The sequence below is a fragment of the Polyergus mexicanus genome, unplaced genomic scaffold, assembly GCF_030449975.1.
Source record: "Polyergus mexicanus isolate NDT 795.1 unplaced genomic scaffold, iyPolMexi1.0 SCAF_5, whole genome shotgun sequence".
Taxonomy (NCBI): domain Eukaryota; kingdom Metazoa; phylum Arthropoda; class Insecta; order Hymenoptera; family Formicidae; genus Polyergus; species Polyergus mexicanus.
In genome coordinates this window covers 5,593,160-5,608,236 of record NW_027223325.1, presented here as the reverse complement: position 1 = coordinate 5,608,236, position 15,077 = coordinate 5,593,160, and the positions used below count along the sequence as shown (strand labels likewise).

Sequence of the window (15,077 nt, the reverse complement as noted above, 5' to 3'; positions counted from 1 at the left end):
GCACACACACACACACACGCACACACACATACATTTGCACGCATTTATGTATACAGAGCTTCCCGGTATTATTGCACGAATAATTAATTTTTGGTATATATTCTTGGTACATTCTTTGGATTCCATCTTTTTTACAGAATAAATAATTTTAGTGTTATTAACAGTAAAAAATAAACTGTTTTATCAAGTAAGCTTTACTATAGTATAAATACATAATAAAATCATATTCTTTAATTTCTATTATCTTCATAATTTCAAAAAATTAGAATGTACCTAAAGCAAAATAATAAAGATATAATATTACAGAAAAATAAAAAAATAACACACCTACAAGGAAAAATATTGGAACAAAGCATCAAAAATTCATGAATGCGGAGTAAATATATAAAGTATAAAAATATTGAACTTTTTTGTTTCAGAATTACAAGAGGATGAAAATATCGAACTTTGTGATAGAGAATTGAATGTAATGACTGTGTATGACTGTAACTATAATGTACAAGGTATATATAAATAAATATAAATAAATATATATATATATATATATATATATATATATATATATGCAGAATAATTAGTAATAAATATTTGATTCTGGTATATTTTATTTTTTATAATCTTGTGTTTATGACAAATGAGATAGATATTGTATATTTAGGATTTAATAAATCTATGTAAAAATTGTAAAAATAATATATATAATAATAACATTATTTTATTACTTTTAGAATCACAATATACTGAAAATGTGTCCAACCCTAAAGAGTGCTATGATAAAGATGATGTTAACTCAACTTTATTAGCAATCAACACATCAGGTTCGAAGTTGAATTATAAAAAAAGTTAGTATAAAAATAATTCCTAGTTTACTTATAATTATATATGATATAGTTTGTGTCATAATGTTATTGAGTATGAAACAATTTATCGTCATATACTCTTACACTTTTTCTCATATTTTTAACTTCCCAAATTTTTAAAAAATTTTGTATTTTTTTTATACACCTAAATGTTTTTATAATAGAAGATTTTCAGCAAAAGATGTGTTATATTGTTCTCTATGTCTTTTGTTGAAAAACACTCGACCTTGACGCTCTTATAATTATTAGAAAAACAAATTGATTTGATTTAATAGGAGTATAAGTAATTTTAAAATAACATATATAACGAATGTCTAATGTAGATCGGAAAAATAAAATGTATATTGACTTAGTTTACATCAATACTTAAATATGCGTACTAAGTATGTTATGGCCAATAACAATCATTCCTCGGAAGAATGGGATGACTGTGATTGATCATTATAATATAATTTATTAAAGTATCGGTGTAAACTAAATCTTTGTAATGTTATTGGCTGATATTATATGTAATAATAAAGCCATTACATATTATATCTGATATAAAAAATTAGATCAATAACTAAATCAATATTTAAATTGTATTGAAATAGTATGGTAATTTTATTTTATTATTTTTAGAGCCATAATGTACTGAAAATTTGACCAACCCAGAAGAATGCTATAATGATGAGGATAATATTAATGATGATGTTAACTCAATGTTATCAACAAACAATATGCCAAATGTGAATTATGAACAAAGTTAGTATGCAAATAGTTTCTATTTTATTTATGATTATGATATATTTTCATAAGTCCTATATTTAATTATTTATTCGGAAACATTTTTGCATTATATTTCGTTTTTATTTTTCTTTTTTTTTTATATTTTCAATCTAGAATTTTTCAAAAATTTCAGCTTTTTCACACATACATGAATTAACTTTTTTCAATGTTTTATAGGAATGGAAAATTTTCAACGATTTGTCGTTAGAAAATTAATAAATTTGGAATTAAAAGTTAATAATATGAGCCAAAAAATGAAATTAATGAACACAAATCAAAAGCTTATATTAGACAAACTTTCACTTACTTCAATTTTCGAAATGGAACAAAGAGAAATTGATATTTTTGAAGATTTACCACTCAAAGATGAGAATAGTCTTCAACTCATGGAAACAAAATTAAAAAATGACTTATCTTATCGGAATCAAATGGTAAATCGAATATCTATATTTCAATCTTAAAAATATTTCAGTATTATAAAATTTCTTTGAGAAAAGGAAGGATAATAGTTTAAGATCTGATGGACAATTTTGAAGAGAATATCAGTAGAAAAATTTTAAACAAATTTTATGTATTGAATATTATTTCTTGCATGATAAAATCATATCTATTTTCTAGATTATGTAATGTATTTGACCCGTGCAACATATGTAAATTTCTCAAAGATAGCAGATGCATATGTATATAAATTATATATTTAGATGAAACAAGTTTTTTTATAGAAATTTTATAAAAAAGCATTTACAAACATATATTTTGTGGAATATTTTTATTCAGAATTGCAGATCCTAAGTTATTTATATTCTTTTTCTCGTTTCGAGATGTTTTATGCAAAGAATAGAGTTAATTAGTAAATTAGAGTTAATAAAATATTAACAAGAATTAATAAAATATAATACTATATCATTTTGCTTATACATATTTCGAAAATAACTATTCATAATACTACTTTAAAATAATTTCAGATTAAACAATTGGTACGTTTAACTTGTGACAATATGAAAACCTCATGTTTACGAGTAATAAAATCCATATTATCTAATAATTTGGCGGAGAAATACAGTTGGTACGGAGCAAAAACAAAACAAAATTTTTCAAAACTGGATATATGCAAAATAATTATGAGTAAGTAAAATATTTAAAAGCAACCTATTTTTTTATCAATAAATTGTATAATTCCTTAACAAATTGAAAGACATTCGTAAATATTTGCAGCATTTATTAATTAATAAAACATATGTTAATATTAATATTTTTCAAGTATCTCTTATATATATTAGAAATAAAGCATACTCATTTCTTACTTGATTAAAATTATATCATAGACATATTTGTTCTTATATTTATTGATGAAATAAAATTAAGTAATGAAAATATTTCTTTTCCAGATGTGATACAAAAATCACATACTAATGTGACGGACGAGCAGATTGCCGCGCCTACAAAAATATGGTTAGCCTATGCTAAAGAGCGCATGGAGCGTTCTCGAAATATACAAGAATGAATTTTATGGATTCCCGAGTGTGCGAAGCAGCAACAATAGTAAAGCCTATTGCACAGTGCAAAGGAACAGGCAATAGGAACAGGAAATAACATAGGCAATAGAAATAACCACCTTTCAATTTACCAGAAACTGTGTATCAATGCACAATGGAACGTGGAATAGGCAATAGGAATAAAATTTCCCGCGCGTTGGATTTCCTATTACCTATTCCATATTCCATTGTGCGTTGATATACAGTTTCTGATAAGTTGAAATGTGATTATTTCTGTTGCCTTGTTCCTATTGCCTGTTCCTTTGCATTGTGTGATAGGCTTAACAGGAAGCAACCGTCCATGATAGCCGTCCATTTATTATGACAATAAATCTCTGTGTCGCGTCTATTATATTTATATGATAAAATAATAATAAGATAATAATAAGATATTAATAATAAGTTAATAAGATATTTATATAAGATAAAATAAAATAATAATAAGATATTAATTATATAATAAGCTAAGAAGATATTTTAATATAAATTATAAGATATTACAAAATATAAGATATTATAAAATATTAATAGAAAAGGACATTGCGGCGTTTATCAACAAAGTTCGGTAATTAAAAGAAGGCATTGCAACGTGGAATTGTAAATGTATAATAATTCAATACACAATGCATGACATGAAAAAAAATTTTAATTTATATAAATATATATATTTATCAAATATAAATAGAGTAAAAATTAATATAACATCACCTAACCTAATCCTAATCAATACATGATATACCAATAACATACTTGGACAATGTTCTATAGATATACCAGTAATATACTAGGCGACGTTCTATAGATATACTAATAATATACTAGGCAACGTTCTATAAATATACCAATAACATGTACTGGATAACATTCTATAGATATACTAAAGATATACTAAAAATATATTAAAAGATATTCAAAGAATATTCTACGAACTATAATAAGTGGGACATAGGAACATTCTCAGTATGTACTCAGTATGTCATAGTACGTATATCGAATATTTTGAGAATGTACGCAATATACTTTTGCGATATCCTCCGAACATTCTCAGAATCTACATGTGCTGTTAGGGTTATGGCACTGTGCTATCTGAAGTACGTAAATATTTTATAATGACGCGTATAATTTCGTTAAACATTAACAAAGTGTATTAAATTCGACATTCTTTTCTCAAAATTTAAATGAAAATGTTTATTTCTTTTTAACTTGATGCGATAACTTACTCGGAAGAATTCTTTATATTTCTTATTTATGACACTGTACAGATTACGAGATGTATCGAATTCATTAGCGTTCAAAGTACAATTGTTAAATACGTCGGTTGCTGCTTTTATTATCGCATCACCCATCCACGCTGTTTTAAACATATCGTACATTAAATACATTTTCCGCCATCTGCTTGCAACACCGTATTTTTCAACTGCGAACTGATGTATTTCAGGCGTCATTACTACGCGCCCGCATAAAGCTAGGTCTATCATTTTATTAACTATCGTTATCTCTTTATCAACGTCTCGCAAAGTAGACTTAAAAAAAGAAAGAAAGTTATCAGACAGTTTACTCATCCTGTAAATGCGATGCTGTAGATGTAAATACTTACGTTAAAGTAATTTATCGCGCATTTCATTCTGACCATATGAAGATACGTGCAATCAAGATTGTATTTAGCACCAATCGACAAGTTCAATATTTTTACAATGGTAGAGCTCGACAAAGGACTAATGGGATGCGGAAGCACTTCCTCGACGTTGGCGAAAGTTATAAGATCAATGTCGGAAGGAACCTCCGAGTCTAACTCGTGCATCAATTCGAAGTCTGTCCATGCGTTAATGGTAGTGATGGGCCGTGCCTGCAAAAGAAAAATCCGCTCGCCGACAACCGCCCATTCCACATCTCGGGCGGATCCAAAAAGTGATTCCAGACGCAATCCTATTTTAGCTAATCGCAGAGCGGTCGCGTCAGATATTGATATCTTCCTAGTTTCCTGTTTACTCAGAGTGCATTTAATCACAACATCATCCTTCAGCAATATCTTCTCTCCTTTACTCACCAAAGTGTCTATAGTTAGAGTGTTGTTCAGCTTCCTATGAATCGTTATAGTATCAGGCTCAATTGTCCCTGATACTACAGTCTGTAAGAAATATTAGGACATTTCATGATATTAATATGAGAAGTGAAATATAAATTCAAAATAAATAGTCAACACGAGTATGCTAACTATACATTTCGTTTGATTCAGTAGATGAACGTTGAAATACTTTTGCAATGTGAATAGTAATACATACATATATACATACATATTTGTATATATGAATAATAGTATATATATATATATATATATATATATATATACTATATATATATATATATATATATATATATATATATATATATGCGTGCGTGTGTGTGTATGCGCGTATGTGTATACATATTATAAATGCTATATGAAGAGAGAAATATACATCCATATTGCATCTTTGATATCAATTGGACGTACTTCTCCCAAGCCATAATTGGCTGTGATAGTGATGCTAGATGGATCACCAGTTATAGGATGCCTAGTAAACATGACATCAGCCGTTTCCGCATCGATCATTCTCTGAATGCAAACACCCATAGATACTTTTATAGGTAGTCCATTCTGCCGTCTGTATGTGCAATCGCAGTCATCAAATAAGTACATTGCTCTCCTCTCTTTCTCTCTCCGAGCAAGATAGAAAGATAAATTACCTATACTCGACGCTTTGATATGAGAATAGGCTTGCCCAGCATTTAGCAACGCATTTGATGGCGTCATTCGCGTTCTTCACGCCTAAATATGTCGAGTTTTGACCAGCGGCCGAAGTTTCCTCGCTGTCCTCTCCAACAGCGCTCGATCTTACAGCATACAGGTTGCGTACATCTTTTTCATTTACAAACATTTCTAATTTCTCCAAACCCTTCAATACCGCTTGCTTAATTTGTTCCTCGACGGAAATAGTTTGAATAATAGACACAGTCCTGAGAAACGAAAAAGATTTAATTATAACTGCAATATACTTTAAAAAACAGAAATATTAGATGCATACTTTTGACAATAAGTTTTGAGATCTTCTTTCTTTTTGCCATGACTAATGTCTATTATATCATTGATTAAATCTTGCAATTGTTTATGATACTGCAATTGTCGCTCCAGAGCAAGACTCGTTACACAGAAGCCTTGGGGTGCTATAAACTACAAAAGAAAATAAAAATTCACATTTTTATTGTGATGAATTTTCTACTTCTTACAGATGCATTATAAATATGTACATCATCGGTGACAACAGATGTCAGGACTGCAAGAGAATATGCTTTTCCTCCGACAATGTTCTCATTTTGACATTGTTTATCAGCAAAATGCAGAATGTATCTGTCCTTTTGCGCAAATGTGTCAGGTTGTGTCAAGTATTGGACTCTGATAACTGGGATCTTGATTTGCTTCGATCCAGTATATGGACAGCACATAGTCATCAGTCCAACACCTATACATTCGTACAATTTCTTATAAAATGTAGATTTAAGATTGTTCTTTTGGGAAGTATAAATCTCTAAATTTTTGACATAGTCGCAGGACTTTCGAATCATTATATTGTTTTGAATCATACCTCTGCTGTCATTAAGGTGTACATGCAAATTACGAGTTGTACACGCCCAATAATAGGACTGGTCATTATAATAGGTAATTGCATCGGCTACTGTACAGTTGATAATGACTTCGTAATTTTTTCTAGCCGCTAAAACAGTTGTGTAAATATTAATAATATCGCATTACATCACAAGATATAAAAAAATATATAATTATATATAAATATATTTTCTATAAGAGTTATCGTCTATGTGCAAGGCGCTAATTGATAAATTAGTACAGTTTCAAGCCAATGTGGTATGTATGCGCGCGCGCGCGCGCGCGTGTGTGTGTGTGTGTGTGAAGCAACGAGCGGGCAAAATTTAAGTTTAGTTTCAATTAAGAACTTTTATAGCATAAGTTCTCTTTTTGTTTCGTTTTTATTTTCTTGTAAAAAGAAACGATTGTTCAATTGTAACTCTTAGTTACAATAAATAAATCGAATAAAAAAAGCATATCTCATATCATATCATATATATATATAATTCATTCATATAATTCATTAATATACATAATTCATTTATATAAATATAAATATACAGAATGTATAAGAAGATCCATAACTCTTAAATATCTTGAAAAATAAGCATTTTCGAAAAAATGTTCAATATAAAAGTTGTTAAATGATCTTGACGATGCTATTCAAGATCATACTAACATTGCGATATAATGTGTCGCCTTACAACTTTTATATTGAATATTTTTGTTCAAAAATCCCAAACTTTTTCAACATATTTTAGTTTCGAAATTTTTTATCTACTCTGTATATAATTTGATGGTATATACTTATGTGATATATTTATATTATGACAAAAAATATTTCAAAACATACCTGTAAATGCAATCTTGTAATTCATAGGAACACTATCTCCTTTTTCAAAGTCACTCAGTTTTAAATCGGTCCAATCAATTTTAGATATCGTTCCTCCCGCTTCCTCAAGATGGCCGAATTGCATGCTGCAACAAATTTTGTATCATTAATACTTTGTTTTCCGTGTGTGTTGTTATGCTAGAAAAAAAATATTCATCCATATTTTTATAAAGTTTTCTCTGTGATAAAATTTCTTTTCTAAAGAGATATACAAGGTGTCCTAGACCATCCGTACACCCCTTTTCTTTCAGAAACTAAGCATTTGAGGGAAAAAGTTTTCAACAAAAATTGTATGGTTTTGACGGGAACATAAGATGGTGTCATTGGTTTGACCTTGGATGGCATCGTTAAGGTCAAGTCAAGGACACCTTTAATTTCTTAAATGGAACCCCTTATTTTTTATTACATATTCTTGTAACTTACCTCGAGAGCTTTTCAAAACACTATAATAAAGTCTTTTTTCATTAATCTGACATATTTTGATATAAAAAATAAAATATCTCGTAAAATATTTAGTTTTCGATAATCTTACCGTAATACTATTATGTATAAAATAATGAGACAAATCAATTAGTGTAAAAAAACAAATAATTGTTTAAAAAAAAATACATTGTAAATAATTACATATTTTCTCTTAAAAACAATGTTTTTGTATACCAATTGATTTGTCTTGAAACTCGAAAAATAATTAATGAAAAAATACTTTATTATAGTGTTTTGAAAAGTTCTCGAGGCAAGAATATGTAAAGAAACATAAAGATTGCCATTTAAGAAATTAAAGATGACCTTCATGTGACCTTGACAACGTTATTCAAGGTCATAAAAATATTGCTATATAATGCGCCACATAAAATTCTACAATTTTTGTATGAAATATTTTTTTCTGTAACGTAATTCCTCCAAGCTAAGGGGTCCCGGTCTTTTTTGGACACTGTATACACACATGCATGCGCACACAAGCACATGATAGTTAATTACATATTATAATTTGTTCATCTTACTGTGAAAAACTGTATTTAGTATCGCTCACACCAAGATAGTACATCATTCCATTCCTTGTTATGCCAAAAAACGTGATAGTTCGATAAAATTGATAAGATTCGTGTTTACCCCAACGTCGCTGGCAGAGTCCCCGTAGATAAAGTGCATCTATACTTTTATCTTTGAACGTTATCTGTCCGATAATGGATCCCCATAGATCAAAACCTGTATAATCTATTAATTTACTGCAATATCGAAAGAAAAAAAAAAGAAAAGAAAAAGGAACAATTTATGAACATATTTTGTTAAGATGGTAAACCATATTTGATGATCTATATTATTATTATATTAATAAAATTTTACATTTTATGCATCCAATTGGGATTTTTCCATGGTTCGCGTGCTAAAGCGTCTGCATGCAAATAAATACTCCAGTCACCTGGCCATTTTAATGATCGAGATTTTCCTATAAATCTGAAAAACGTAATGCACGCGATAGTCATTCTCATATAATTTGCATTCTTCACATAACTTTATTTACTTTTACTCACATGAAATTTAAACGAATATATTCCACATTATCTTCATTGAACGTGTCTCCTCGACATTGCCCTAACAGCACATGATATCATTCGAATATTCTATACTTGTACTGTGAACATACGTTACAGATATAATATACTGAGAATATTCTATAACATCATTTATAGTATATTATTTCTCGTATATTCTCAGAATATATTTTTAATATCTCTTATAGTATATTATTTCTCGTATATTCTCAGAATAAACTTTTAATATCTCTTATAGTACATTATTTCTCGTATATTCTCAGAATATACCTTTACTATCTCTTACAGTATATTATTTTTCATATATTCTCAGAATATATGAGAAATAATATTTTTGAATCACGCGAGTTTATTTATTAGCGGATATATGTGTAGCATGTCATTTTAGATACGTAATTTCCGGTGTTGCCGGCATCTATCTCTTCTTGTACATCTGGTGACGACGTGCGATTATACACATTATGATTAATCACAGGTAATCCTTTTCTTTTTAAACTACACTAGTAAACATAAAAGATACTTCCGCATGAAAGATATTTTTCATATTTTTTATTCATACTTAATCATTTTCGATAAAATACTTTGCTACTGCAAAATAACCTCCAAATCGGATATTTTAAAATTTGTTTATTTATCGTAAGTTTATATTTCATAGATAAAAAATACTTTTATTATTATCTAACACTCTCGTTATATTTCAACATTGCCACAAAAAAAGCGCAATCTATTTCTATACAAAACTCTACGTATATGTATAGAAAGCACACATATACAGCTGTGATACAAAGCAAGAAATAAGTACAATAATCTTTAAAAAATTTACATTTTTATTTCCTTTACATCTTATGTCTTTCTACTTTTTTCTTGCTTATTTATGTACACTGCTCATCAATGATTTGTTCCGTTGTTATAGTACACTGCATGAAGCAACAAGCAACAGAATAGACCCAGTAAGCAATTTGATAACAAATTGTTGCCAAATTGGCATCAAATTCGCTCAAAACTTGGTAACAAATCCAGTGCCATCTGTGTCCGCATTAAGCTTGTGTTTTGGTGACAAAGCTTGTTGACATAACCTGACAGCAAATTGACGGAAAAACCGAGCAAAGCTTGACATGATTTGACGTCAAATTGATGGCAAAAAATCGACCAAGATCTGCGCAAGACAATCTGATAGCAGATTGTCAGCAAAAAGCGAACAAATTCTGCAGCTTTTGGCCATTCATATAAAAGTATATATTTAAATAGATTTAAAGCCTTAACCCTAAATAACAAAATGATGATAAGTTTTGGTCATAAAATGATCATTAGATAATTAGACATTATATAAAATCATATATTAATATGTTAAAACATAGGTAAATTCAAATAACTTAATTTATAAAATTAAAGATCTTTTTGGACAGAAATTGTTTGAATAAGTGAAAATCAAACAATTATCTGTCCGATTTGCCAAAAATCAATTCAATATCTGAATTTCCTGTATAAGAATTATGTCAAAAATTGAACTGATAGAAATATATATATTATAATATTATTAGCATTTTGTAGGCTTTATATACACTCATGACAAGAATTTGAATACGGGTATAGATAATGAATAACGCGCCGCATAGCGATAAGCGACTCAACTATTTTATAATACTTTGTAATAAGCTGATTTTGTTCGGTTTTTGCTGCCAATTTGCCATCAGATTGCGCACTTTAGATCCTGCTCAGTTTTTGCCGACAATCTGATGTCAGTCATGTCAACAAGCTTTGCTCGGTTTCTGCCGCCAATTTGCTGTGTAGTTATGTTAGCAAGCTTTGCTTGATTCTTGCCGGCAATCTGCCAGCTTAATCGGTAATAACAACTCTTGTACCAAATTTGTAGCCTTTTTGTTGACAATAATTTGTAGCAAGCACTTGGCAATATCTGTTAGAACAGACCTGGCTGACTGGGGAACGAGTCATTGATGGACGTGTACCTTCCATATATGTCTCTTATAATTTTTGAAATAACATTAGATCTAAATGTTTACAATCACATTTTTGAATTGATTTACATCATAAATATGTATAGAAATACTATTGTACAATGTTTTTAAATCAGTTTAAAAATATGATGGTAAACATTTAAGTTTAATATGTTATCACATTGATATCAAAGACATATATTTATATATGTATTTTTATGTGAAATTCTCATTATATTCCAGCATTTCCACAAAAAGAACTACTTCATAATCTGTTTTCTGGGATAAGAAAAATTGATCTTTATCTACGTAGAGATACAAAGAATACCTAGATATACACAAGTTGTACAATAAAGCAAGGAAATTAATAAACTGGATTCAACAATAAATCAAGTGAGTTTTCTAATGATATTTAATATAATACATTAATAATTTTGAACTCTCTCTGCTCTTCTATTGATAAATATATCCTACATACAATTTTTATTATTTTTCATGGAACAAAGTTATACATATATAAATGCATGTATTACTATATTATACATAATTACCCATAATTTCTTTATTCATATGCAATAATACTTTAAAGAGCATATGTACTAATAATTTATTTATTAAATTAGATTAATAATTTTGAACTATTTATATTAGTACACATTCTGTTTAATCGCTAGTGTGTATACAAGATAACTTGTATAATATAATAATACATGCATTTAATTTGGCTTGTTGAAAAATAATAATGAAAAAACAATTACCTGGGAGTCACAAATAATTTTTAGTGCCTTTTGTGTGTACGGTCACTAATTTGCTTATTCACAAGGAGTGGTTTTGAGATTGAAGCCTCGTAAGTGGAGTGACTAGAGTTATTTATTTGATTGCCAATCTACATTGTTCTACGTTTTTATTTTTGGTGGCCCTGAAAAGGGCCGGTTTGTTGGAGCCCTTACAAGAGCTGGTTATCGCGGTAGCCTTTCGCTCCACGTGATGGATGGTGTGGAGCGAGTTTGTTGCAGCGGTCCCCACTGTTCGTATCGCGCGGTCTTCGATGGCCTTCGATGCCCTGTGGACGCGGCCTTAGGCTGAGTGCTCGGTGCTCGTGAGCTCGGCTTAAGTTCGTGCTGCGGCGTCTTCCGACTCCTTGTGGATGAGGCCTTAGGTCGAGGACTTGGTTGCCGGGAACTCGGCTTAAGTTCCGTGGTTGTCGCTGTTGATCGTGCGGTGTCTTCCGGATCCGTCTGCGTGCTGGAAACGCTGGTGGTAGGTTCCCAGTCGCTATCGGACTGTGATGCCTGATCGACTCCGGAAGGTGGCGCTGCTTGGACGCCTCGATGTACTCGGCTCGGTGGTAGCGTCTGCGTCTCCCGTGTCACCGATCGTGTTGGTGAAGCGGGGAGCGGCGATAACAGCGGTGGCGCTGTCCAGGCTTCCCTGGGTGACGTGTAGCGTCTCAAGCGTATGTCCCACGTCTTGAGGAAGAACCGTGTGGGCCGCGTTAGCCGAGGCGGCCCTAAGTCCAGCGGGATTAACCTCCAAGGAAGTAGGCTCCACCCTACGTGTCTCTCCTTTGGAAGCGGCTCCGGCGACTGTCGACTCTCGATTCCTCCTGTCCGCTCGTTGCCCGGTGATTTAGGCGGCGGTATGGACCGTGGAAGGCTGCGTGGTGTTTTTGCCCTCGGTGTCAGTCTTCTGTGGACAAATGCTTGGTGGCGGATTTCTCCGCTCTATACGTATCTTTTTGCTTCGGGATATGCTCTCCGTCAGCTGAGCGACGACTCTGCGTCTGGGCCTCCTGCGCGGCCTTATAAGCCCCACTCAACGGATCCCACTCACTGGTAGCGGCTCGCGATGGTCGCCGCGTCGCGGTGAGCTCTTGCGGCTTGTTTTGTTCCTGCGCGCGAGCTCCGCGCGCCCTGCGCGCCGGAGTTCGTCGGCGCATATACCGGGTGGTTGTTTCGATCTTGTGGTGGTTCGTCGAACCGCCACAAATTTTTATAAATAAAAATAGGTTATCAAGAGATATTATATATTCATATAATTTCATATTGTTATTTTATTTTGAGAATTGTCAGGTTTGCATGACTCATGACTCAGAGTTTTCGTTTTAGAATGTTCCACAGAATCTGTCAGCAAAATGGTGTGCGTTGATTTTGGGACACCCTGTGTATGTGTGAATTATACTTTCTCTCTCTCTCTCTCTCTCTCTCTCTCTCTCTCTCTCTCTAAAAATAATATTCATAAATATTATAACAAAACTTATTTATATTTTTATTTGAATAGAAATATAACAATGAATCGAAAGCGATTCAGAAAAGACATTTCACATATATCAAAAAGGCACTTAAATCGACTAGCCGCACAAGAATCAAAACTTATATGTGATAGTTTGTTAAATACGAGTATATTGTCACATAGTAACGATTATGAAAATGCAGAATATTTGAAAAATGATTCCACAATCAATTCACATAAGTGTTATGAGACACTTGCAATTGAAAATGACACTGTTTCTGAACGAAATAATATATCTATAAAATGTGAAAATGATGAATATATAGAATTGATTGAATCGGATTCAGAACAATTTTCTGTGAGCATTTCCCAAGAATCAGTACCTTATATTGCAAATGCAAATACTGAAAATGCAAATACAACAGACGATTTTAAAAATAGTCTCGCTGTCTGGGCTACAGAGTATCAAATTTCACATACTGCTCTCAGAGCATTACTTCAAAGATTAAAACAACATTCTTGTTTTTCAAAATTGTTGTTAGATGCACGCTCACTTCTACAAACACCAAGAAGACAAGAGATACGTATAGTAACACCGGGAACATACTACCATTTTGGATTACTGAATTCTGTATTAGATATATTGACATCCATAAAGGATAATATTGATTGTGTGAAAATAGCTATCAATATTGATGGATTACCACTGTCGAAATCATCCTCACAACAATTATGGCCCATACTAGGTTCAGTTCTTTCATATGATAATATTTTTCTAATTGGACTTGATGACGTTAGAGCAGCGAGGCTGAGGAATGGACGAGAGTAAATAACAGATTAATTTATAACTGTAACTTGTGATGAACGTATGCTTGAAAAAACAAAAGGTTCTCTCTCAACTAACTTGTGTGTTCACATAGAAAAAGAATATGAACAAAAAAAAACATATAAGAAAGTAAACTCAACATTTAGAACATGGAATATAGAATATATAGAGAGAGATTATACATTGCTCAATCTAACACTCCGCCTCAATGTATCAACTGTTACATAAATAATAATTTAAATTTTACAAACACCAATGTAGGAACGAAGTTTAACAAATTGGTCTCCTATGAGATTTTAGTAAGTATATCGGCAGTTTGCTCTTTGGTATTTAAGTATTGCACATTGATTTCTTTGTTTTGGTACATATTTCTAACGTTTCTCTACACACAGAGCACAGATCGCTATGTACGCAAGTTTCCTTCGTTCGGAACGCCTTAGTTACGTGTCGACATGTGAGATATGCAGAAAATTCTTGTACAATGTCAAGGAAATAGAGGAATAACGTTTCTCTGAACACAGAGTTAAGATCGATATGTACGCAAGTTTCCTCCGTTCGGAACGTCTTAGTTACGTGTCAACATGTGAGATATGCAGAAAATTCTTGTGCAACATCAAGGAAATTGAGTAGAAAAACTTCTCTGCACACAGAGCAGAGATCGCTATGTACGCAAGTTTCCACTGTTCGGAACGTCTTAGTTACGTGTCGACATGTGAGATATGCAGAAAATTCTTGTACAACGTCAAGGAAATAGAGGAATCAGGTTTCTCTGAACACAGAGTTAAGATCGATATGTACGCAAGTTTTCTTCGTTCGGAACGTCTTAGTTACGTG

General features: G+C 31.5%; 3 protein-coding genes and 1 pseudogene across 3 annotated transcripts in view; 2 read left to right on the top strand and 2 right to left on the bottom strand.

Moving 5' to 3' along the window:
• The window catches only part of LOC138933221 (DNA repair protein RAD50-like), a 4,209-nt pseudogene extending 1,059 nt beyond the window's left edge, over positions 1-3,150 (top strand).
• The window catches only part of LOC138933321 (rifampicin phosphotransferase-like), a gene marked incomplete at its 5' end in the record, with an annotated part of 12,839 nt that extends 3,553 nt beyond the window's left edge, over positions 1-9,286 (bottom strand). The window contains 11 exons of the mRNA XM_070295932.1: positions 4,384-4,686; positions 4,761-5,291; positions 5,658-5,808; positions 5,891-6,160; positions 6,229-6,374; positions 6,452-6,663; positions 6,787-6,915; positions 7,639-7,763; positions 8,679-8,903; positions 9,022-9,132; positions 9,210-9,286. Of these exons, the coding sequence (XP_070152033.1) occupies positions 4,384-4,686; positions 4,761-5,291; positions 5,658-5,808; positions 5,891-6,160; positions 6,229-6,374; positions 6,452-6,663; positions 6,787-6,915; positions 7,639-7,763; positions 8,679-8,903; positions 9,022-9,132; positions 9,210-9,286 (2,280 nt within the window). The remainder of the gene's footprint in view (positions 1-4,383; positions 4,687-4,760; positions 5,292-5,657; positions 5,809-5,890; positions 6,161-6,228; positions 6,375-6,451; positions 6,664-6,786; positions 6,916-7,638; positions 7,764-8,678; positions 8,904-9,021; positions 9,133-9,209) is intronic.
• A 2,858-nt stretch (positions 9,287-12,144) lies between these two features.
• Positions 12,145-13,124, bottom strand: LOC138933320 (serine/arginine repetitive matrix protein 1-like). Its single transcript, XM_070295931.1, has 2 exons — positions 12,916-13,124; positions 12,145-12,874 (listed from the first exon to the last, which is right to left on the bottom strand). Exons 1-2 carry the CDS (start codon positions 13,122-13,124, stop codon positions 12,145-12,147), a joined length of 939 nt encoding a protein of 312 aa, XP_070152032.1.
• Positions 13,125-13,475: 351 nt separating this feature from the next.
• LOC138933319 (uncharacterized) lies at positions 13,476-14,246 on the top strand. Its single transcript, XM_070295930.1, has one exon. It carries the CDS (start codon positions 13,476-13,478, stop codon positions 14,244-14,246), a length of 771 nt encoding a protein of 256 aa, XP_070152031.1.
• Positions 14,247-15,077: the final 831 nt, after the last annotated feature.